The sequence below is a fragment of the Crocodylus siamensis genome, chromosome 2, assembly GCF_052110815.1.
Source record: "Crocodylus siamensis isolate JL-2025a chromosome 2, ASM5211081v1, whole genome shotgun sequence".
Lineage (NCBI taxonomy): Eukaryota > Metazoa > Chordata > Crocodylia > Crocodylidae > Crocodylus > Crocodylus siamensis.
In genome coordinates this window covers 269,455,879-269,481,207 of record NC_143396.1, presented here as the reverse complement: position 1 = coordinate 269,481,207, position 25,329 = coordinate 269,455,879, and the positions used below count along the sequence as shown (strand labels likewise).

At 43.3% G+C, this 25,329-nt stretch overlaps 1 protein-coding gene across 3 annotated transcripts in view; it reads left to right on the top strand.

The window, feature by feature from the left end:
• The window catches only part of ATG2B (autophagy related 2B), a 71,801-nt gene that overhangs the window by 33,866 nt on the left and 12,606 nt on the right, over nucleotides 1-25,329 (top strand). For 2 of the 3 annotated variants that reach the window (XM_090033968.1, XM_090033967.1), the window contains exons 22-34: nucleotides 736-935; nucleotides 1,911-1,991; nucleotides 2,606-2,712; nucleotides 2,997-3,089; nucleotides 3,732-3,802; nucleotides 12,626-12,702; nucleotides 13,138-13,308; nucleotides 14,648-14,789; nucleotides 16,986-17,185; nucleotides 17,923-18,149; nucleotides 18,736-18,844; nucleotides 24,402-24,596; nucleotides 25,188-25,289. In XM_090033968.1, coding sequence (XP_089890094.1) covers nucleotides 736-935; nucleotides 1,911-1,991; nucleotides 2,606-2,712; nucleotides 2,997-3,089; nucleotides 3,732-3,802; nucleotides 12,626-12,702; nucleotides 13,138-13,308; nucleotides 14,648-14,789; nucleotides 16,986-17,185; nucleotides 17,923-18,149; nucleotides 18,736-18,844; nucleotides 24,402-24,596; nucleotides 25,188-25,289 — 1,775 coding nt within the window. The remainder of the gene's footprint in view (nucleotides 1-735; nucleotides 936-1,910; nucleotides 1,992-2,605; nucleotides 2,713-2,996; nucleotides 3,090-3,731; nucleotides 3,803-12,625; nucleotides 12,703-13,137; nucleotides 13,309-14,647; nucleotides 14,790-16,985; nucleotides 17,186-17,922; nucleotides 18,150-18,735; nucleotides 18,845-24,401; nucleotides 24,597-25,187; nucleotides 25,290-25,329) is intronic. The other variant, XM_090033969.1, reaches the window with a different exon arrangement.

The window sequence follows — 25,329 nt, the reverse complement described above, 5'->3', positions numbered from 1 at the left end:
AATGGTAATGTAAGTAAAAATAATAGTAACTATGTTTGCTTTGGAAACCTATTGTAAAACTGCTTCAGCATCTGTTGGCCTTTAAAAGATTTGTGGGCCTCCAGCAGCCTATCCTCAAAAGCTGTTCTGTCTTCCAAAATGTTTTTTTCCCCACTTATTAATTGGTGCGTAATTCCAAAAAACCCCCAAAAACTCAGTCCATACCCTTTAAACTTCTATTGCAGAGTTCTTTCTTGGCTACCTAAATTGCAGTCAGACACTAGAGAATTTTAAGTAGTTTGCATGGCTGATAGTTTCATTGTTTCAAGAGGAAGAGAATGGACCTATCAGCTATAAGATTTCCTCTTCAGGTAACTTCAGACTAATGGAAGTGGGGTTTAGAGACCATCAGTGTGTAGATCTGTATTTCAGCAGTCATTGGAGGGTTGGAAGTACATGTGGCACGATCTTTCATATCAGAAGAAGAGGTATAACATTAACCTAACTATCACTATCTAGGGAGAAACACTACACAAACAGAAGCTTTCCTTGTCTTCATGTTTGATCTTTGGTTTCTATTTTGCTAATAATATGGCAAAGTTAATTGCTATTGATTGTTGTAAAAGTTGGAGAACATTGGAAACCTCTCCAGTGGGATCCGCAGCTTTTAATTGTGCATTGTGCAATTGGAAAAGGGACAAGGATTTCCATTAGCTTTATCTAAATCACAATTTTCTGACTACAATCTCTATGCAGGTATGGTCGATGGAACTGTTCTTTCATCTGAGATACGCCTGCCTAGTATGCTACATCCCCATTGGTTAGAACCTACCATTTATTTTTCTGAAGAAGATGGTCTCTGCAGGCCATCTCCAGATGGCGTGGGAGTGGACTGTTTAAGTATGCTCTCTGTTGCCGTGAAAATCCAGTCTGATAAACTGGAAAGCAATACAAAGGTATGTGTTTCCAAAGATTAGCTTCCATGTATTGTCCAGGTGTTTTCAGTTTGCATAAAAGATTTACAGTGTTCATACATTTTTGTAAAGGCTATCAGTAGACAGAAATAACTTCAAATTTCTATTTCTATTATAAACTATTGCTTTTGTAGTTATTGAAATTTGAATGTTTTAGGTATATTATACAACCATACTAATATGCCTTATGGTCATATTACTTTGTGTGTGCCGTTTAGCAGCACAGCAACCTTTGTATATTTCCTGACACTGGCTGTATGACTTTTCTTTAAAGGATAATACTTTATGCTCAATTAGCCACGTTTCCCTTATCTAGACTTGCCTTTCCTTGACTCTACTTTGCCTCCATGTTCAAGCAGTGACATACAGGTGTTTGGGGAGGGAGGTCTGGAGTTTCTTGATGAAGCTTCTTGGTATTTTTTAGTCTACGTATTACTGTGCACAACATGACAATGTTCTTGATACAGTCTTCAAACATAATCTGTGGATGATTTTAAAAGTATAGATATTGGTACGTCATTAGCATAGTGCTATCTTTCTGAAACTCTCTCCTCCTGAATTCATAGTTGGACATGATCTTGCACCTATTGAAATTATTTCAAGTCTGAACTAATATGGGATGTAGAAGATCAACAGTTATACTGATTGAAAACTGGGGTAGGAGGAAGAAGGAAGCTTATTTGCATTTTGGGCTGATCTGTTATAATTGTTCCATGTGTTTGTTCCTGTCCCACAATAAGTGAAAGCTAAATCACATTTTTTTTAGTAGTTCTTTCATTTCAGTGGTAGTTGCCCTGATTTAGCTTATTTTACTATAGGAAAGGACGAACACTTGAAACAGTTAAAACAGATTTGCTGTCCAGAGGTAAGTCCTTCCTCGTTGTATAATTGTTTTATCTGTTCACAGTAATGCACCCCAGTATTGCATAAACTCACTTGTAAAACTTTTCTGTGCAGGAATTTCTAGTTGCTGTAGGACTAAGAGGAGCCACTCTGCAGCACAGGGTTTTGCCTTCAGGCCTAAGCTGGCATGAACAGGTCAGAGAACTGAGTGTTGTTGATTTGATATTAAAGTTTTACTACTGTAAGTGTTAAATAAATGATTGACCCTAACCCTTGGTAAAAAAAATCTAGGCCTTTGAGCTTTTTGTTTGACTAAGTATCACTGTCTCATTCTGTTCTTAGAAATGTAGTGGCTCTTTTTGGACATTAATTTCTGTCTTGAATTTCCAAAAAGAATGTAGTTTGAACTCAGTAATATTGCTACACTTTCGCCTCCTTATTTATGCCTTCATTTCCCATCTCATTTGTTGCAATTCCTTTTTCAGTGACCATCATAAAGTCCAACTGCTCCAACTTCCAGAGGTTCAAATTACTGAGTTCAAACTACGCTGTGGCTTTGGATGGGAGATAGCATTAACCTAAAGATGGATTATGTTCAGCAGTTTCATACCATTCACTGAATCCAATATATAAATAATTTTCAATTTAAAAATAAAAAATGTTGTTGCTTGGGGATCTCCTCTGTTCTCCTGTATAACTGTTTTCATTTTGCACCTTCTCACTTAAGGATTTTCTTTCTTTAAAATGCATGATTATTTATTAAACTAGTATAGTTTGAAGGATTATAATAATATTTTTGTAATTTTTAGATTTTATGTTTTTTGAACATTTCTGATGAGCCTGTTTTGGGATATAATCCTCCAGCTTCCATCACAACTTTTCATATTCACCTGTGGAGTTGCGCTCTTGATTACAGGTACATTAAATGAAAGTATGCTACTGTTACTGTTTAGTTGGATGCTTTTTAAGAATGTTTAAGAATGTTTCAGTTTACATATTGGTAGGTATTTCTGAAAGTTAGTTTAAAGAAAATTGAAAACTTGTAATAATTACTTACAGTTTGAGTATTTTAAGGGCTATTAATGAGAGGATAGGCACTAGTTTAGGACTTGAGGGACTGTGGTTGAGCAAGAATTGTAAGACTTGTACTTCAAAAGTGCAAGAAAATGATAACATTTTATTTCTCCCTTTTGTTTGTAGACCTATCTTTCTGCCAATCAGATCTCTGCTTACCGTTGAAACTTTCAGCATTTCCAGCAGTGTTGCATTAGATAAGTCTTCTTCTACTCTCAGGTATACATTTAGATGCTCACTTGAATAGTATAGCTTGCATCTTTTAGTATAGCTTTTATCTTTATCTTTTAGCTGGAAAGTGTTCACCTGGCACTTAGCTCTGTTCTGGGCTTTGGATTGTAATGTGCCTGGATTGACTCCCCAGGACCCATTTTGAATTGCTCATCCCATTGTTGGTCACTTTTGTCATGGCACCTTTAGTATGCTTGAGAGATACTGAAAAAAATCATCTGTTTGTATGTGCGCCATTAAGAGATTGTATCATCAGATCTCTAAAACAAGAGATGGTTACATCAGATACTACACTAAATAAGAAAATACTTACTTGTTATTGCTGCTCTTAAATGGATGTCATGGTTATTCTATTTTTAGTTAAGAAATGTTTCACTTGTATTTTTCTTGAATTTAAAAACTATTTTGATTTGGCCTATTTCTATTGTGGTAGCCTTGTAAATGGCCTTAGCGAATTCTTGAAATACATTTTTTCTTGTAAATCTTGAATGTTTAAGAAGTGTTACAATGAAATATGTAAATGTTTATGTTTTAAATATATTTTGATGTTGTTTAAGATAATATATGTTGTGTTTATGTGAGATGCAGTTGTTACTCAAAACTTCAGTTTCTCTCTTTTTCTTTCGATAGAATAATCCTAGATGAGGCTGCTTTACATTTGTCAGACAAGTGTAACACAGTTGCAGTGAATATGCATAGGGGTAAGACTTTCAGAAGTATAACAGTTGCTATGTACAAAATGTATTATAATGTCTTAATTTAAACAAATGTATAATTTTTTTAAAGATTTCTGGAGGCTGCTGGAGGAGAGATGTGGTGTAGTATAACAATGAATAATGCCTGAGTATGTAGTGTAGTATACAGGAAGAAAAGGCCAGTGCAGTTTTGAGCTGTGTGTGCAAGTGAATATTATTGAACAGGGCTATAAAAGTCCTGTTCTCTATGGTTCTATTCCAGGTTTATCAGTATTTAACATTTACCTGCCTTTATGAAAATAGTAGGTCAGGACATCAAAAACCTTTACAAAATTAAGGTCATATAAAAACAAATAGTCACTTTTCTGGTGAATTTCATATGAAGATTCTGCTAGCCCAGTGGTAAGGAAGTAGCAGACCTGATTTAGAAAACTTTCCAAAATTCAGGCAGTTCAGGCTCCCATCTCACAGCAGAATGTCCTGACCATGAGACTAGTCTGAGATTGATAATAATCCCTGTTCTAGGGACTGCTTATATCTTCATTAGAGTGGCACTGCATAAAATGGAAAAGCAGCTTTGAAAGCAGGGGCTGGAATCCAGGACTTCCCCTACCCAGAGAATACCTTCATCGTTGGGCTGCTGCCATGTCGTCATCCCTCTTCTTTGCTCCTGCTTTAGTCCTATGAATATTGCATTCTTTTGTACACAGTAGCAGTACTTCAACAGCAAGAGTTGAAGGTGCTTTCACCCCAACCTTGTCTATATCCTGGTAGATAGTAGGGCTGCGCCAAGCTTTGGTTGCTGGTTTGATTCAGAGGAGATTTGGCCCAATTCGACAGCCGAATCTCCAAATCTGAATCAAATCAAGAGACCCATTAATCTCTCTGAGTCGAATCGGAAGCCTTCGATTTGATTCGGAGAGATTTGACCATTCAGCCATAGATTCATAGACATTAGGGCTGGAAGGGACCTTGGAAGATCAAGTCCAAACCCCTGCCCCAGGGGCTGGAATTCAGCTGGGGTCACAGGATCCCAGCAAGATAAATATCCAGTTGACTCTTAAAGAAGTCCAGAGTAGGTGTTTGCACCACCTTTGGCGGCAGTCTGTTCCAGCCCTTGGGGGCTCGGACTGTAAAAAAGTTCTTCTTTATGTCCAGCCTGAAACACTCTTGGAGAAGTTTGTGACTGTTTGACCTTGTCATCCCATGGGGTGCTCTGGTGAACAGGTGTTCCCCCAGATCCTGATGCACACCCCTTATATGCTTATAGACAGCCACCAGGTCCCCCTTGAGCCTGTGCTTTTTGAGGCTGAAGAGTCCCATAGCTCTCAGCCTCTCATCATAAGACCTATTTCCTGCCCTCTGATCACGTGCGTGGCTCTCCTCTAGACTCTGTCAAGCTTCTCCACACCCTTTTTGAATTGTGGAGCCCAGAATGGGATGCAGTACTCCAGCTGCGGCCTCACCATAGTTTCATAGTTTGTAGGGTCGGAAGGGACCTGAGCAGATCATCTAGTCCGACCCCCTGCCATGGCAGGAAAGAATACTGGAGTCAAATGACCCCAGCAAGATGTTCATCTAACCTCCTCTTCTACCCTGAGGGTGTTTGAGCCTGCACCACTTCTCTTGGAAGCTGGTTCCAGACCCTAGCCGCCCTGACTGTGAAGTAGCGCCTCCTGATATCTAACCTAAATCTACCCTCTGCCAGCTTGTGACCGTTATTCCTGGTCACTCCTGGCGGTGCTCGGGGAAACAGTGACTTCCCCAATGCCTGCTGATCCCCCCGGACTAGTTTATAACAGGCCACAAGATCCCCCTTCAGCCTTCTCTTTTGGAGGCTGAACAGGTTCAGGTCCCGCAGCCTGTCCTCATAGGGCCTGCCCTGCTGTCCCCTGATCATACGAGTGGCCTCCTCTGGACCCTCTCCATGCTGTCGACATCCCTCTTGAAGTGCGGCGCCCAGAATTGGACGCAATACTCCAGCTGCGGCCTGACCAGTGCCGCATAGAGGGGGAGGATCACCTCCTTGGACCTGCTCGAGATGCATCTGTGGATGCATGCCAAGGTGCAGTTGGCCTTCCTGACTGCCTCTCCACACTGCCGGCCCATGTTCATCTTGGAGTCAGTGATGACCCCCAGATCCCTTTCCGCCTCCGTGCTGATAAGAGGGGAGTTCCCCAACCTGCAGGTATGGTGCCGGTTGTTCCTCCTGAGGTGCATCACCTTGCACTTGTCTGTGTTGAAACCCATCCTATTCTCATCCGCCCACCCATGTAACCTGTCGAGGTCTGATTGTAGCCTGTTGCATCCTTCCAATGTACCCACGTCCCCCCACATCTTAGTGTCATCAGCAAATTTGAACAGGCTTTTTACCCCCTCATCCAAATCGCTGATGAAGATGTTGAACAGTGCGGGCCCGAGGACTGAGCCCTGTGGAACCCCACTGCCCACGTCCTTCCAGGGTGAGAAGGACCCATCTACTACCACCCTCTGGGAGCAGCCCTCCAGCCAGTTGGCGAGCCATTTGACTGTGTGGGTGTCTACACCACAGCCCCCCAGTTTCTTACTGAGAACAGGGTGAGAGACAGTGTCAAAAGCCTTCCGGAAGTCCAGGAAGATTATATCCACTGCTACCCCTGCGTCTAACGATCTGGTGATCTGATCGTAAAAGGCCACCAGGTTGGTCTGACAGGACCTTCCGCTGATGAACCCATGTTGGTTTCCCCTAAGCATGCAGTCCCCTGCTGGCCCCTCGTGGATGTGTGCCAGCATAATTTTCTCGAACAGCTTGCCTAGGATCGAGGTAAGACTAACTGGCCTATAGTTTCCCAGGTCCTCCTTCCTGCCTTTTTTGAAGATGGGGACCACATTGGCCCTCTTCCAGTCCTCCGGTACCTCACCAGAGCACCATGAGTGCTCATAAAGTTGTGTCGGGGACTTGCAATGACCCCGGCCAGTTCCTTAAGAACTCTAGGGTGGAGATCATCCGGGCCGGCTGACTTGAATACGTCCAACCCCTCCAGAAGCTCCCTAACTAAATCCTTGCTAACCCGTGGCCCAGGTGTGCCTCCCCTGGGGCCCAAGGGGGGCCCAGCAGGGAGGTGGCTGTCCTGGTCCCTACTTAGGAAGATGGAGGCAAAGAAATCGTTAAACATGTTAGCTTTGCCATCTGGTGTGACGACCAAGTTACCCATGTCGTCCTGTAAGGGCCCCACATTACCCGGGACCTTCTTTTTACCCCCTACGTATTTAAAAAAAAACTTATTGTCCTTAATCTGGGAAGCTAGTCCCAGTTCCATCTCTGCCTTGGCCTTCCTAACTGCCCCCCTACATCCCCGAGGAACTACAGAATAGCCCTCCCTGGTTATGACCCCTTCTTTCCACTGGGTATAAGCCTCCTTTTTGGCAAGGAGACATTCCTGGATTCTTTTGGTGAGCCACAGAGGCTTGTGTGCTGTCCTGCTCCCTTTGATCCATGCCCGAGTACAGTGGAAGGATGACATCCTGGGATTTGCTAGAGAAGCATCTATGGATGCAAGCCAGAGTTTTGCTCACTTTGCCGGTTGCAACATCACATTGAAGGGTAATGTTCATCTTGGTCTATCATGACCCCCAGGTCCCTTTCGGCCGTGGTGCTAGCAAGCATAGATAGCACTGCCAAGGCTATAAGCATGCTGCAGGTTTTTCTTCCCTAGGTGGAGCACCTTGCATTTTTCAGCATTGAAGGCCATCAGGTTTTTGTCTGCCCATTTTCTGAGCCTGTAAAGGTTGGCCTGGATCACCATCCTGTCCTCGGGTGTGGACACTTTACGCGAAAGTTTGGTGTCATCAATGAACTTGGCTAGCCCGCTTCTGAAACCAATGTTCACATCATTAATGAAGATGTTGAAAAGAACAGGCCCAAAGACGGAACCTTGGGGGTCCCCACTGGTCATGACACACTTTTGTCAACTACCACTCTCTGGGTCCGACCTTGAAGCCAGTTGATGTGGCTGTTGGCCAGTTTTTCTATAAGATGATTGTGGGATACCAGATCAAAAGCTTTTTTTGAAGTCAAGATATATGACATCAATTACTTCTCCCTTGTCCAGAGTATATGTCACCTGGTTGTAGAAGGAGATAAGATTGGTCAAGCGAGACCTACCCACAACAAACACATGCTGGCTGTCCCTCAGGAAGTTGCCTTCAGCCAGTTTGTCAAGAATGGTCTTTTTGATTATTTTTTCCATTAATATTCCTGGAATAGAGGTCAGGCTGATGGGCCTGTAGTTCCCCGGATCTACTTTCCTCCCTTTCTTGAAGATTGGCACCACATTAGCCTTCTTCCAGTCTTCGGGCACTTTGTCTGAGTGCCATGAGTTCTCATAGATCCATGCCAGTGGCAAAGCTATGATGCTTGCCGGCTCCTTAAGTACCCTGGGGTGTAAGCTGTCTGGGCCAGCTGACTTGAAGGCATCCAGCCTCTCAAGGTGTTTCTTCACATGGTCAACATTGATGATGGGTAACAGTCCTCCCTCACTCTGGCCATCCCGTACCATATCGATCAGGGCTGTCTTGGGGCTGGTGAAAAACCGACGCAAAATAGCCATTAAGCAGGTTGGCTTTTTCTTGGGTGTCAATTGTCATTTGACCCATATGGTTTAGCAGGGGTCCAGTGTTACCCTTGCTTTTCCTCTGGCTCCCCTCATATCTGAAAAAGGACTTTTTATTGTCCTTGGTATCTGTAGTGAGTTGGAGTTCAGTCGCAGCCTTGGCTTTTCTGGCTCGCTCTGTACAGATACGGATCAGTGCATAGTACTCCTTTGGGGTGGATCCAGCCTTCCATCCTTTATAGGTCTTTCTTCTTAGACGCAGGAGGTCCACTAGTTCCCTGCTGTGCCCTTTTGCTGCCTTTCCTCCGAGATGGGATAGATATTGCTTGAGCTTCCAAGAATCGCTCCCTTCAGGAGCAACCACTCTTTTTCTACACAATCTCTCCTGTACCAGGTATAGCCGTCTATACCTGTGGCCCAGTCATAGGTGTAGTCCCACCAGGTCTCTGTTTTCCCTATGAGATTATAATCCTTTTTGTTTAGCAGAAGGACCAGTTCCTCCTGTTTGTTCCCCAGGCTCCTGGCATTGGTGTACAGGCACATAAGTGTCCCATTGAGGGCCCTTTCCTTCCCTACAGATCACTGTGGGGCTGGGTTAAGGGTGGGTTCCCTTGAGTGACTTAGCCTGCTGGGTTTCCAAAAGCTGTCCAGTGGGTTTGCAGTGGCGGTACTCCCCCCATACCCCGGCAGTTTAAAGCCCAGTCGAGCAGGTCAGCCAGTCTGGCTGAGAAGAGCCTCCACCCCAACGGAGAGGTGGAGGCCATCTCTTCCCAGCAGCCCACTTCCTCCCTCACCAAAAAGCGGGCTATGATCACGGAAGCCGAAGCCTTCATGCTGACACCAGTGCTTCAATCTCTAGTTGACTACCTCAACCCATCTCTCCCTTCTTAGCCCATGACCCACAACTGGGAGGAGCGAGGAAAAGACCACCTGCACCCCTAAGCCCTGCTCCCAGAGTCCTGGAGTCTCTCATAACCCGGCTTGGATTGCTCTGAGCTGTGTCATTCGTGCCCACATGGATAAAGACCATAGGGTAGTGGTTAGAGGGCTGGATAATCTTTGGGATCCTTTCTGCTATGTTCTGGATGCGGGCCTCTGGGAAGTAGCAGACCTCCCAAGCTAGGGGGTTGGGGTGGCAGAATGCCCCCTCAGTCCCCCTCAGGATGGAGTCTCCCACAACAACCACTCTGCATTTTGTCTTAGGGAGAGTAGGGATAGGTGATCCTCCCTTGCCTGCAGGAGCTGGCATCTCTTCAGGCTCTACTGCAGCTGCAAGAGGTTTGTATCTGTTGCAAAGCCCCAGGGGGGAGGGGACCTTGGTGTGGCAGGCCTTCGGGCCCTTGACCACCTTGATCCAACCCCCTGGCTGGACAGTATGGGAGATCCCTGAGTTCTCCCTTGTCCTGGAAGATGATCTTGGTCTACCCTCTGCCTCCAGGGGGTGAAGGGCCTAGCAGTAGGAGTCTATTCCTTGCTCGCCATTCCTGATGGCACAAAGTCTCTGGACTGTGGCCTGGAGCTCCTCTAGTGCCCCAGAGACTCCAAAGTGGAGCAAACCCTGCAAGGGGACGTGGCCATGCTCTTGGTCCCAGGACCCTGGAAACATGCCAGGCAGCCAAGAGCCAGGGACTCCGTCTGCGTGGAGCCCGGAACCATGGGTTCCATCTGGGTGGAGGCCTCAGAAGTGCCAGAGGGGGAGGCCGCAGACTCTGAGGGACCTTCTGGGTGTGGCATGTGCCCATCTGCATCATGCTGCTGGTAGGCCAGCTACTGATGGGACTGCCTGCTCTAGGGGCTCACTGGCAGGGCCTCAGGCCTTCCCATTTGCCCTCCTGCACAAACGCCCAAGCTAAACTTGAAGGACTTCCGGGTCCACTTTGGAGTGCACGGGGGACCGCCCCCCCCCCAGCTCAGCAACTGGTGCCTCTTGGGTCTGGGGGGGCACCCCGGATCCCTCCGTAGCCAATTTCCAAGGCAAGGAGGTGTGGGGGGTTCCCTGCACCCTTGGCAGTAGACTAGAAGTAGTTCAGTCCACTTCTGGGTCTGCTGCCAAGTGCACAGGGGCCACACCACTCCTCCCTCCACGTTCCCATGGGATGCTCCATCTGCCCTACCATCTCAGTGTTCACGAGCCACCTTGAGGTATGTAGAAAAAAGCTGCGTCTGTGCCCGAATCGTAATCGAATCTTCAGATTCAGCCGAATTGAATCGGGACAGCGATCCGAATCAGCAAATCAAATCCCTGTCCCCCAAATTGGGCCGAATCCAAATCAAATACTGCCCACTTTGCACACCCTTAGTAATTAGGGGTCTCTAATTGTATTTCCACACTTAAGTCCCTTTGTGGTGCTGGGCTTTAAATTCTTAGAGCCCCAGTTCCCCATCAGTAAAATGAGAATAGTATTATTTACTGTCAGAGGGGGCTTATGAGAATAAATACTTCTAGAATTATGAAGGACTCACAAACCCTTATGATGAGAATCAAACAATAGATAATTAGATAGAAACTAAGGAATGTGACTGAATAACAATGATATGGTAATCTTTGCCCTGTTTTGACTTTCGAATCATCTCCAGAGGAAATTAATAAACTTGAAGTAGACTTGATATGCTTCATAAACTAGCTTGGAATAAATTATATATTTAAAAATTACATATGGGAAGTAATTCAGCTTTGGATGACAGCTATGACTTCTTCATCCATCTTTTTCAAGAAGTAGAAAGGAAAATTTCTTTTTAAATCTTAGGTGTAGTCTAATTGTTGTTGCAGGAAATTAAGTAAAATACAAGAAAATCATCCTAGTAGTTTCATATTTTTACAGGTATTCTTTCAGTAGTAATTTGCAGTCCCAACTTATATTGTGAGTACATTTATTTTGTGATGCAACAAAATCCACACCTTCCAAAAGAGCTTCATTTGGACTCCCTCACATTTGAATTTTGTGTTTTAAAGAATTTGGAGTGAAACAAATTGCTTGACTTTCCATATCACTTTAGATCTTGGTTAATACACTGATGACTTCATGCATAGTCATGTCCACCATGTCATCAGGACCTGGTAGCTGGGAGGTCTTTCACTGGTTAAGACATTCTGTGAGATTTTTTGGACAGCCACTTTGCCTGATCATGGCTTCATTGCATTCTGTAAAATTACATACTTCACATGGGTGAAATGTTTTAACCCATTCTTATTTGCAAAGCACACGGGGGTTCAGTACTTGGCACTTGATCCAGGTAGTTTGCACTTATAAGGTAGTACAAAGAAGCTAAAAAAGTAACTTGTGGGGCTAGTAGAGGATTTTGTATGACATGGGAATCTTCAGGTGGTATAGCAAAGCTCTTCCACCTATTCCCCACCTTTAACAGGTTGTGCTGTTTCTGCTTTGGCCTTCAGCTGACCTAGACCTGCAGGATTAGAAGGATATTTCAGGCCTCTGACAGAAATTACAGTTATAGCATGATTTGTGTGGTAATTGCAACACAAATGGCAACATGCCTTTTCCCCATGCTGGCTAATTGTTGACATTGGAATGGGGCAGCCCAGGCCTGGTTCCAGACTCAGGGCTACTTACGCTGATGATTGTTCACACATGGAAAGGCACAAGGTAGTGTCTCTAACTGGGGGCGTAGGGAACAAGGGGCTGAAAACTAGGGTCTCTCACTGAGCTCTTGATTCAGCAAGTTCAAAGTCAAGTGCCTGGGAGCCCTGTGTGTGGGGATGTCAGGACACAGCTCTGCAAGTTCTTGCTTGGGGGAGCTGGGCCTAGTACTTACAGAACCCTGTGCTGGGCAGCCCCATGCAGAGCTAAACTGTGCACATCTTTTTGCTTGTGCTGACAAGTTGAAAGGGATCTCACAATTGGGATCTCGCACCTGATTCCTAAAATAGCCAGTCCTGCCATGCATCTGTGCCATGGCAGGATGTGCGATTGTTGGGATTGGATAGCTGATCTAATGGTGCCTTTTAATTAATTTCTAAATTAGGGGCCTTAAGGCTACTTCTGCTTCAGAAACAAATTGAGGTAGCTGCAGACTGAACCTAGAGAGCTCCTATGTTACAAAGTAACCGAGAAATATAAAAGGTGTTGAAAAGACAAAACAAAACAGAAAACTTTTGCTCATTTATATAATTTAGCAGATTAATAGATGGTGGGCTGTGGAATTAAAAAAAGAAACAGGATTTAAGGTAATACTTGATAATGAACAATTTTTTAATTACTCATGTCGTGTCTTTCAGATTATGTTCGTGTTATGGATATGGGACTACTGGAATTGACCATAACAGCAATAAAACCTGGTTCTGATCAGGAGAGAGTAAGTCTTTTTTTTTTCTTTTTTTTAAGAACATATCCTAAATGATAAACACTTGTAACCTGCATTTTGATATTAAAAAAGTTTTGAGAAGTTGTAATTATGGTGAGGGAGAACTTAAAAACTTCCTTTTTAAGTTTAGAAAAAAATCATTTCTCTCATCGTCATACTACATTTCAGGTTCCAGAGTAATGTATGATTTGGTTCCTAAATCTTTTATTTCAACAGGTCACGTCAGAAAATTATGTAATCTAATTAATCTAAATGTGTGTGCAGCTGGTGATTATATGGGACCTTACATTGGTGTTGGATATAGTTGGGTATTCTGGTTATCGTACTTGGACACATTTCTCTTATCTGTCATTTTAAATACAGGATACTGGGCTAGATGGTCCTGTGCAGTCTGTTATGTATTTATTATCTATTATTGCTGCCTAGACAAAACCACACTTTGAGCTACACTGTTCCAGTGATATAATCCATATCCGAACATGCTCCGACTCTTGTGCTGCACTAATGAATCTTATACAATATATTGCATGTTATGGGGATTTGCATCCACCTAGTAAGACGGAAGTTAAATCTGGAGCTGTCAAGCAGAAAACTAAGGTATGAAATGGCAAAGTAATGCTTCCAACATTACTGCCCACAGTAGTGATAACAATTACAAATGCTTTATTTAAGGCTTTTCCAAAGAATAAAGTGGAAATTGCTACAGAGAAATTAAGGCCACATAATAGGTTAAGTAATTTTTCCACTGCTTTTGGCAATCAAAATGTGCCCTCTAAGCAGTAAAAACAAGTCCTTGAAATATCATTGTGATATACTTACTACTCATTCCAAAGAGATTCTAGGGTAAGTATAGGCCATTTTATGTCTTTTTCAAATACTGTAGTACCCAAACATCTCTATAACACAATGCACATCTGTACTCACCAGCAGTGTTATAAATAGGGACCTACTCAGTTCGCAAATTTACAGATTTTGTGGAAACCACAAAATGAGGCATTGTCCACTAAATCTGCAACACCCACCCCCTTTCCTCCCCCTCCCCCCCAAATAAAATAAAATGCTGTCTTCCCATGAGATTCAGTGGTCCTCATGGCTGCTGCAGCCTGTCTGCGCAGCCTGCTCAGGGAAGGGGGGAGCCACTGGCATAAAGGGGAGCAGCCAAAATGGCTGCTCCTTCCCTCTTGCCACTGAGAGGCTGCCCATCGTGTGGTCCTGCCCCCTCCACCAGTCTGTTATGGTGGGAGGGTCTGCACAACAGACAGAACTTCCCTTACCAATTAGCAGTGAGGGTTTGGGCCAATGGGGGCTCCTAGGCCAACTGTGGGGTCGGGGGAGGACTACTGCAGTTAGCCTGCAAAAATGGCAGATGGTCCCTCGGTTGGCTTATGAGATCAGCTGCCTGCCTTGATTTCAATAGGTCCCTAGTTATAATCTTCAAAATAGTTGCTGGAATCTGCTGCATGGGTCATCTAAAGCAGAGGCAGCCAACCTGCAGTGCACTACTACAAGTGGTGCAGGCAGCTTGTGTTTGGGATGTGGCACATCAGAGAATGGACAGACAGTATGATGGCAGATAGGGCAGGAAGCAGAATGTAGAATAGTACATCAGAAATAGAGCATGGGGTAGGCAGCAGGAAGCAAAGCAGCAGATTGGGAAGGGCAGAGTGGGTATGGAGCACAGGGCTGAGGGCAGAAATCAGATTGGACAGGGGAAGGGGATTGTAGTGGCACATAGAGAGGTTGTAGGGTTAACTTTTGGCATGTCTGCAAAAAAATTTGGCCCCCATTAATTTAAAGATTAGTTGCTGCTCACTCTTTTTCATTTAAAGAAAGGAATTTCCATTTCTTGATCTTACACTAGTGTATTCATAAACATTTGTGCATCAAGTTGTAAGTTAATTCATAATATAACTTTGTCTAGTTCTTGTGCTTTTAGGCAAATGCCTCTAGCCGACCATCTTCTGAAGGACCAGTCCTTGCTGAAGCAGAACAACAGATTTTACGTGATTTGATGAGTGATGCTATGGAAGAAATTGAGATCCATCAAGCTGCTTCCCCCATTAAACCACAATCTAATGGTAGGGGTAATTAGGAAACATAGGCAAAGCTTCCTAATATAGTACTAAATATAGTACTAATTCATTAACTTGAATTTAATACAAAATACTGGTATCTGTTAATGCAGACTTAAAGGTAGAAAATCAAGCATTGAAAAGATCAGGAAATTCCAGACGTTAGGATTCCTTCCATACCTCTTTTCCAATGTTTGTGCGTTGTACAAATAATGATATAGTGACCTATGTGAAAAGGAAAATAGGAATTGAAAGTCCTACATTTGGTGCAGTACATTAGCTCAGCTAACAAGGATGGGAATGCACTTCTGTGATTTCAAATCTTTCGAGTGCCACATTTCTCACTTTCAATGCAAGTATTCTTAAGAAATCACTTAAGTTTTAAAGCAGCTAGAACAGCAAGCCATTAACTTAGCCTTTTGGGATGCTGGACATTACGGGTATTGACGGTGACAAATAACAGCTATCAGGTGGAAAGTGGTGAGATATACTACGTGGAGTAGGACAGAGGTGGCAACCTACGGTATGCATGTGCCACAGGTGCCACTGGCAGCCTCTGTATGTGCCACGCAGCAGATCAAGGAGAGGACAAGCAGCACAATGGTAAATAAGGCAAGCAGCAGAAAACAAAATGGCAGATGAGGTAGGGAGCACAGGGCAGGAAGCAGAAGCAGAAAGCTGAGCAGCATGTTGGATAAGGGAATGGTATCAGAATGGCACTCTGAAGAGTGCAGGGGTAATTTGCATTATGCCTGCCAAAAAGGTTGGGCCCCTTCTGGAGTCAGAGATCAGGGGTCCTTCCAGAGCTGTAGAGGCAGGTCAGGAGGTGGAGGAATCTGTAGAATCAAAGAAAGAACTTGTGTGTAGGAAAATTCTGTAGGGAGGAACAATCAGTATTAGCAAAAAGAACAAACTGATTAACTGCATTGGAGGATTATTATTTCTGTGCAATTTAGCGCTAAATCAAGATTGCAATTAATCAAAGATACTGTGTTGCATAAGGTCATGGGAAAGAAGCATAGCTTTGTTCTCAAGTACATGGTAAGGAATGGAGTGTCAGAGATCGCTGTCAAGAGTCGTTTGATTATTATCTGTTAACTTTCGACATTCAAGTTTCTCTTGTCTGATCTTAAAGGAAGACATCAATTTTCATTCCTTTTTAAGCAAGATGATGAACAAGAATTATAAAATTAAGATATAGCTCTGATGACTGCTACTAAATTGTCTTGAGGTTTTTAGTGGATTAATTTTATTTTAGGAATGAATTAGCCATATAATGTGCAAATTCTGTTCCTGATGTGTTTACATTTTAGATAACTTTTGAACTATTCGAACCATTATTTACCTTATTGACTCAGATTTGATGAGTTTTTTTTCTTCCAGTCAGCATGGAGATGAAAGCCCCTCATCTTAGATTCACATATAAAGTTGAGGGGGAGGTGAGGCAGGCAGTTGTTGTGTCCCTATGTCTGAGCTCAGGTTACAGTCAGACCCATACCAGCCTTTTGCGGCTTCCCCCACCCTGCCCCCATTGTCAGGCACAATTCAGCTCTGGCTTGGGCTGGGTTCCCTCCCAGGCACGGATCGCTTACAAACTCTATTCTCTGCCCACCCACTCAGCAGCACTGATACTGCTGCATGGCTTGCAGGGGCTGCCCTTCCATGTGCTGTGCTCTGGAAGGGAGCACATCCCAAGCAGTGTCTGACAGTAAACGGGGTGGGGAGGGGAAGTAGCAAAACCTGAGGAGCAGGAGGGAAGGGATAGAGATTGTGGGGAGTAGGAAGGATGTGGCAGAGACTATAGGGATCTGGGGGTGGTGGGTTGGGAAGAACTGGTATCAGGGAGGGGCAGGAAAGCTGCAGGGGGAAAACTGAGGGAGGTAGAGGGCAAGGGGGCCACCTCACTCCCTCCAGTTGTCTGATTCCCACTAACCACTGCTTTCCCTGCTGTAGCAGTAGGAAGATGGAGGGGGGTGGGGATCAAATTTAAAACAACTCTCCAATAATTAGATTCTAAACCTGGAAAATTGTACTAATTTATTGGGTTTTAAAAATATAGAATCTAATTATTGGAGGGCGGTCTTAAATTCAAGATCAACTTAGATTCGAGTTAGATATGGTACAAATTCCCGGGTGTTAATTCTACAATCTGTAGCATCTTACAGAGATATTTACATTAAAACGCCTTTCTTCATTTTCCAGGAATTTTGAATGAGAAATCTCAAACTCGAGAGCCATCTTGCTCAGATCTCTTTTTGTTTCCTGATGAAAGTGGAAACATCTCACAAGAACCAAGTCCCACTTATTCTTTTACTCACCACTTGATAAATGAGGCAATGGGAGATGTACCTACTGAAAATGATGACTTCTGCATTCTCTTTGCACCCAAGGCTGCTGTGTCTGTAAGATGCTCCTAATATTATTAGGAAATCCAGGTGTATACTGAATTGAGAAAAAAATGCGTTTTAGACCTGTGCAGTTTGTAACTTCTTGCTGATTTGTCTATGGCTGCTAATGGGAAGTCACTGGGCAGATGGAAAGATAAGAACGTTAACTTAAAACATAGTCAATCTTCAATTTTCTTATACTATCTCCAATAAACTACAGCTCACGGGTTGCTGCCTACTGCACAAACTGGAATGAGTGCTAGGCTTCTGATTGGAAGAAAGCTTTACTTCAGGGGTGGGCAATTATTTTGGGAAGAGGGCTGCTTCCTGAGTTATGGCAAGCCATCAAGGGCTGCATGACAGGCAGCTGGGGCAGATAAATACTAATTTTCTAAATTTTTTAGGGGCTCTGTGGGCTGGTTAGAATGGCTTGGTGGGCTGCATTTTGCCCACCCCTGCTTTACTTGGTTCACACCCAGATGCTGCATAGCCAGAAGAGCTATCAATGCTGATGCTACTAATGATGATATTTCCTCTCGGTTTATTTGTCTAATTGTTAGTTATATTGGGTGTCTTACCAAGGACTTAGTCTAGGGGCCATAGAGTCATTCCCAAAACAGCAGTTAGTGGAGCTGTGTTCCACCATCATCATAATACAGAAGCAGAAGGACTCTGGTTTGTTTCCATGTTGAAAAACTTATTTTCTTCACTCGGGTATCTTCCTTTCTTCATTTTCTTCAACTTTTTTTTAGGAAAAGGAGGAGGAGCCTGTAGTGAAAGTAATGGTTGATGATCCCATTGTAGTAAAAGAAAACCATTTCAGCCAGCCTGTAAAAAAAACAGATACCAGCAAAGCCCCTCTTCATTTTCCTATCCCTTTGGTACGCTATGTTGTGAAGGAAATCTCTCTTATTTGGCATCTCTATGGAGGAAAGGATTTGGGACCTGCACCTCCTACTTCTCCAGCTAAGAGTTTTATGTAAGTGTTTTAGGTAGCTAAATATTTCCTTTTCAGATCCACAGATTCTGCATTTGAACTGAAATTGAAATTAAAGGCTGCATTTTTTTCAACAATATTTTGTTAAAATTCTGGAATGTATTTTTCCTACCTCTTGTTCTGAATGAGTCTAAATTTGTTTATTTTCAAAATTACTTGACAACCCAATGTACTCTGCCAGGCTTTCCCTGCATGAGAAGGTCTTGGACATGAGCGTGGCATGAAGTTGTGATAGATGAATTTTGTCTTGAGGACATTATCCGAGCTAATGGAAGAGTGAACATTATTTTGGATAGCTTGGAAAGTGGTTTTTTTTTTGTGATCTGAAATGAAAACTTATTCAGTGCAGACCCCTTAATTTATTAATGTTTTTAAATGCCTAGAGATGTATTCATTATAGTGAAAGAGAAAATACATTTTTAGCTGAAAGAAACAGCAATTTTTTTTCTTTTTTAACACTAAAAATATTTAGTAAAATCTAGGAAAATGTGCCTGCTTGTGTGGCTGGTCATGATATGAACTGAGTTTCATTTTTAATTGAAAAAAATTGTATTTTTTTTTCTTCCAGTAGTCCTCATAGTTCTCCTTCTCTCACACCAACAAAACATGGACGTAGCACTGTATGTGGGGGAAGAAGAAGAAACCCAGATTTCTTGATGGAAATACAGTTAAGTAAGGTAAGGTGATAAAAATCTGTTGATATAACAATGTACGTTCCTATATCTGTGTATCAGGAGGTTATGTATCCCACCATCTTTATAAACCCTGATGATCAGCTGTGACTCCACGAAGCTAGAAGGCTTATCTAGATGCAGAAATCATTTAAAAACAAATATGTGAATGATCAATTTAGAACTTTGTTATGTGTGCCATGTTACATGGTTGGCATAGTTCAACTGTTTTGTTTAGGAAAGTACTTCAGAAGAGGGAAGTAGAATATTAATTTGCTTTTACTCCTTAGGTGATGCATTATTTTGAAAATTTCAGCGTTTACCCACTATCATGGCAACAACATTACTAACTGTAAATTGAAATATCTATTAAAGATATTTTGGCAGTTTCCCTGGAATGTTATCGTTAAAACTGTCAGTTAAGCCTCATAATTTGATGTTCAGTTATTCGCTTTACAGGCATCATCATTACCATTTCCCACTACAAGTAATTATTGTGAGGAGAAAACTTGCACTACTAACCTTCTTATTTTAGGAACATAGAGAATAGGGCTAGAAGGGTCCTCATAACATCATCTAATTTAGCCCCCTGCTGAAGGCAGGATCGTCCCTGACGCATCCATCCCAGCCAAGCGTCTGTCTAACCTGCTCTTAAAAACTTCCAAGAATGGAGATTCCACAGTTTCTTTAGATAGCCTGTTCCAATGTTTGACCACACTTGTAATCACAAAGTTCCTCTTAATCTCCTACCTAAATTTCCTCTTCTGCAACTTGTCACTATTGCTCCTAGTCCTGTGCTCTGCAGCCATAGAGAATAGCTTATCTCCATCCTCTCTGTAATCACCCTTCAAGTATCTGAAGACTTACCAAATGCCCTTTGTCTTCTCCAGATTAAATCATTCTAGTTCTTTCAGTCTTTCTTCATAAATCCTACTTCCAAGGCTTCTGATTGTTTTGTTGCTCTTTGCTGCGCTCTTTCCAATCTCTTCACATCCTTCTTGAAGTGTGGGGCCTAAAACTGGACACAGCATTCCTGGTGAAGCTGTACAAATGCCAGATAAAGGGAAGAATCACTTTCCTTGATTCATAAGCAGTGCTTTTGTTAATACAACACAGTATGTTGTTTTTTGGGGTTTTTTCTTAACAAGAGCATACTATTGGTTCATATACAGCTTATACTCCTCTGTGACACCCCCCGCCCCGGTCCTCCTGTACAGTACTGCATCCTAGCCACTCATGCCGTAGTTTGTATTCATGCAGTTATGCTTTCCCAAGTGTAGGACTTTGCAGTTCTCTTTGTTGAATTCCATCTGGTTGATCTCAGACCATTTCTCTAGTCTACGCAGGTCATTTTGGATCACAGCCCTACTCTCAAGAGTGTCTGCAGTTCTAACCAAATTGGTATTGTTTGCAAATTTGCTAAGCATGCACTCAGTCCTATCACCCAAATCATTAATGAAGATGTTGAACAGTACCAAAGTCAGGACAGACTTCTGGGGAGCTCTACTCGATACCACATCCCACAAGCCATTGAGTCATTTATGACTGCTCATTTAGCACAATTCAGCCAGTGAGTCAACCAGTTTTTTATCCATGTCATAGTATTTATGTCTGGTCTGTATTTCCCTAGTTTGTTAATGCAAATGCTGTAGGAGACTATATCAAAGCCCTTACTAAAATCAAGGTATAACCCATCTATTTCTTTCTTCCAATCCACAGAGCCTGACACATTATTATGGAAGAAATCAGGTTGGTCAGGCATCACTTGTTATTGTTCTCCTCTAGGTGCTTCATAATAGATTCCTTGACCTACTCCATGAGTTTTCCTGGTATCATGGTCAAACTGGTCTTCAATTCCCTGGATCCTTCTTCCTTTTCTTAAAGATTGGCACTGTATTTGCTATTCTTCTGGGACCTCACATGACCTCCGTGATAACCAGTGTCTCTGCAGTTACTTCAGCCAATCCCCTCACTACTGTAGATTGCATCCCATCTGGCCCTGCTAACTCCAACTTCTAGCGTCTCTAAATAATCCCATACCTGTTCTTCCTCTCTTCTAAGCTGTTTGTCTCCTTCCCTATCTTTGCTAACTCCTGTCCTCATCTATTGGCTTATTCTGTTTGTGAAGACAGAAGAAAAAAGCCATTAAGTACTTCAGCCCTCTCTGCATCATCCATAACTGGCTTGCCTTCTGCATTCTGTAAGGGACCAGTGGTTTCATTGGTTGTTTTATTTTTTACATTAGTTGTAGAATTTATTTTTATTGCTTTGTATGTGTCTTACCTGTTGTAACTCAAATCATGCCTTGGACTTCCTAATTTTTTTCTTGCATGTCCACACAGTACTCTTATAGTTGTCCCTAGTTCTGTGTCCAAGTTCCTACTTCTTGTAGCATCCTTTTTGAATTTCAGCATATTGAAGAGACTGCTGTCTGGCTAGGCTGCTCTTCTGCTGCACTTCCCATTCTTCCCTTGCATCAGAATAACTTGCTTGGTACCCTTTAATATGGCTTACTGCATTCCTTGTCATCCAGGGGATCCTGCCCACTAGTTCCCTCAGTTTATTAAAGTCTGCTTTTCTGAAGTCCTGTGTCTATTCTACTTTATTCTCCTTCTTTCCTCTCCTTCAGATCTTGAGCGCTTATCATTTCATGGTCACTGTCTCCTACTGTTACTTTCCACCTTCACATTCTCAACCAATTCTTCCCTGTTTGTGAGCAGCAAGTGGAGAAGAGCTTCATCAGTAGTTGGCCTTCCATCTGTACCAAATGTTATCCCCAGCACAGTCCAAGAATTTGCTGAACTGCTTGGGCTCTGCTGCTTCCCTTCCAGTAGATGTCCCTATAATTAAATGTGTCCCTGAGAATTAATACTGTTTAGTTACTTTTAAATCATAAACTCAGCTCTAGCATGGAAGTTAAATGTGTAAGTGTTACCCTAAGAAAAATGTCATTAACTATAGGCAATTCAGATGAAACTTAAAGTGAATATGTCTATCTGTCTATTAAATAACAGAACCTATTCTTCATTTTTACCAATGCCTTGTAAAGCATCTTTGACACGATCCTTTTCTGGGAATCTGTCATACTGTTAAAAAGGAGAAAACAAAGAGTTAGAGGTTCCAAATTAATAATTCACTGATGATCCTGTAGAATTTGATGGTTGCTTTTAAATTGTTGCAGATGCTTTACATGTTGTTTCTAAGGCTTAGTGTGTTAAAGTGTTCCTCTCGTAGATTCATAGAGTCATAGGTTGTAAGGCTGGAAGGGACCTTGGAAGATCATCGGGTCCAGCCCCCTGCACCAGGCAGAAAAAATGACAAGTGGGGTTAGGTGACCCCAACAAGATGACTGTCCAGTTTCCTCTTGAAGATTTCCAGGGTAGGCAATCGCATCACCTCTGGAGGGAGCTTATTCCACAGTCTGGACACCCTAACTGTGAAGAAGTTTTTCCTAATTTGAGCCTGAAACAGTCTTCTAGGACTTTGTGGCTATTACTTCTGGTTTTCCCCAAGGGCACCCTGGTGAACAGTTGTTCCCCAAGTCCCCGATGTACTCTCCTGACGTAGCGGTAAGCTGCTGCCAAGTCCCCTCTCAACCTTCTCACTTTCAGGCTGAAGAGTCCCAGGTCCCTTAGCCTTTCCTCGTATGGCTTGCCATGCACGCCTCTAATCATACAGGTGGCCCTTCTCTGGACTCTCAAGTTCTAAAATGTCCTTGTTAAAGTGCAGCGCCCAGAATTGGATGCAGTACTTCAGTTGGGGTCTTCTCAACTGGAAGGATCACCTCCTTGGTCTTGTTGGAGATGCATCGATTGATGCGTGCCAGAGTATTATTTGCCCTGCTAGCAACAGTCACACTGCTGGCTCATATTCATGCTGTGGTCTGTTATTACCCCCAAGACTGTTTCATTTGTAGAGCTGGTCATATTGGCATTGCCAAGCTTGCAGTTGTGTAGGGGATTGTTCATCCCCAGGTGGAGCACTTGACATTTCTTAATGATGAACTTCATTTGGTTCTGACACGCTAGCCTATCTAGATCTGCCTGCATCTGTAACCTATCTTCAAATGTGACCACGCTTCCCCATAACTTGGTGCCACATCCCCACACATCTTAGTGTCATCAGCAAATTTGAACAGGGTGCTTTTTACCCCCTCGTCCAAATCACTGATGAAGATGTTGAACAGTGCGGGCCCGAGGACCGAGCCCTGGGGGACCCCACTGCCCACATCCCTCCAGGTTGAAAATGACCCATCCACCACCACTCTCTGGGTGCGATCCTCCAACCAGTTAGCGACCCATTTGACTGTGTAGGTGTTGACACCACAGTCCCGCAGTTTTTTAATGAGAACAGGGTGAGAGACAGTGTCGAAGGCCTTCCAAAATTCCAGGAAGACTGTCCACTGCTACCCCTGCATCTAAGGATTTGGTGACGTGTTCATAGAAGGCCACCAGGTTGGTCTGACAGGACCTGCCTTTAATGAACCCGTGTTGTTTGCCCCTAAGCATAATCTCCCCTGCTGGCCCTTGTGGACATGTGCCAGAATAATTCTCTCAAAAACCTTCCTCTGTGGTGAGATTGTGGGGGGGGGCTGGCCTGGCAGCATGGAGGAACCTCCCAGGTCCAGGCCACGGCAGTACTAGCGCAGCAGGGGGCAGAGGGAGCCCATTACTCTACCAGTGCCCTGTTGCTGTAGGCAGGGGCAGGCAGACCCACCACACGGCCGGAAGTCCTGCTGCTGTGGCAGTAAGGCCCTGACTGACCCTTTTGGAGAGCCTAGCATCTTCCTCCTCCCCATGCCAGTGGGTTCAGGATCTGGGCACAAGATAGGTCTGTAGCTGCAGCTCTGTCCACAGCTCCAGCCCCTGCTGTTGGGGGTGAGGGGAAGCTACAGCTCTGCAACTGGGCAGCACCCCCCTTGTGGCTCAGCCGTGTCTGCTGCCTCCTGCCTGTGCCTTGCTGTCTGCCAGTGGCCTTGGACCTGCACAACACTAGGAGCACAGTGAAGATGTAGTAGGCCAGGGCTGTTCCTGACAGAGGTTGCTAAACAGTAAATGGTATAAGTGGAATTGTCATTTAACTGTTTACATCCCTAACTGATATCTGCATTGCTAATATCCACAATGTTATTGCAAGTATCCTGGATAGAGATGCTTTTCAGAGGCCACTGTTTCACTTCCTTTGCTGCAGTAATTGGAAGGCAAGGAGATAGCTAGCATTTGCAAGATAGAAGGGAAGAGAGTTAAATGAATCCAAGTAGGAAAAAAGGGCTACTCAGGGACTGCTGTAGAGATGGACTAATGAAAGGGAGGCTGCTAGAGTCTGCAGAGAGAGGAGGAAAGAACACTGGCTGAGATGTGAGGGGTAAGGGTTAGAGCTGTAAGCAGTATGGATGAGGAGCTAGAGTGAAAGAAAAGAAAGTGATGTAAAATAAGAAAATTGTTAGCTAGGGAGAGCAAGCAAGAGCGTGAGTTTCGTGAGAATGCAAGTCACTGGAGCAGGCCCGTTGTGAAAGTTCACTTGCACTCAAGCTGCCTATGTCCTTCTTCCTTTCTGTTACAAGGTGAAATTCCAACACGAGGTGTACCCTCCAGGTGGGCCAGAATGTGAATCCAATCTACTGGAGCAGCCAGTGTCCAGGCAGGTTTTTATTGTTCAAGACCTGGAAATCAGGGATCGCTTGGCAACATCACAGATGAATAAATTTCTGTATCTCTACTGCAGTAAGGAAATGCCCAGAAAAGCACATTCCAATATGGTACGATTGTGAAATTTTGTCCTTTGGGTGTTATTATAATCAAACACTTTCATTCTGAGAATGGTCTAAGTAGCTTCTAGGTGTTGCAGAACAGGGGGAGTGAGTTCATGAAACATTGTAAGAATATAGGCCGTTTGTCAGTACTGACTATTATCTTAATGTCCTGCCAATAGAGAAATGAATGCAAAATCCATTCCGTTAATAATCTATCAGACATTGCTATTATTAGAAGTGTATAGTTATGCACAAGATTATTTAAACTCCTCTATCTGTTCATACTTTTAAGCATGCATTACCTTGTATGTGTACATTTGAAGTTCCGTTGCAGGAACATGATTCAATGGAGAATGTGGAGAATTTACATTTGTAGGTTTCCTGTGAATCTTCTGACATGTTAAAGTCCAGGATAAATTACTTGACCATTATTCCCTTTATAATATAATTAGCAAATGGGATCTGGGTCAGAAGGATAGGGGTTGTAGACATTTCAGGGTATGAATGCAGTGTAAACATTTTTGTATTGACTGATGATCTGAAGTTTTTGATTGTTTTAAGTGTGCTGAGTTTCTCTCTCTCTCACTTGTTTTGCAGTTAACAGTTAAAGCATTACATGTCCGTCCAGAGTCTGGCAGATCACCACAGGAATGTTGTTTACGAGTGTCATTAATGCCACTTCGCCTCAATATTGACCAGGTTGGTTGTGCAGAAAACACTAGTGATTACGTTAATTATC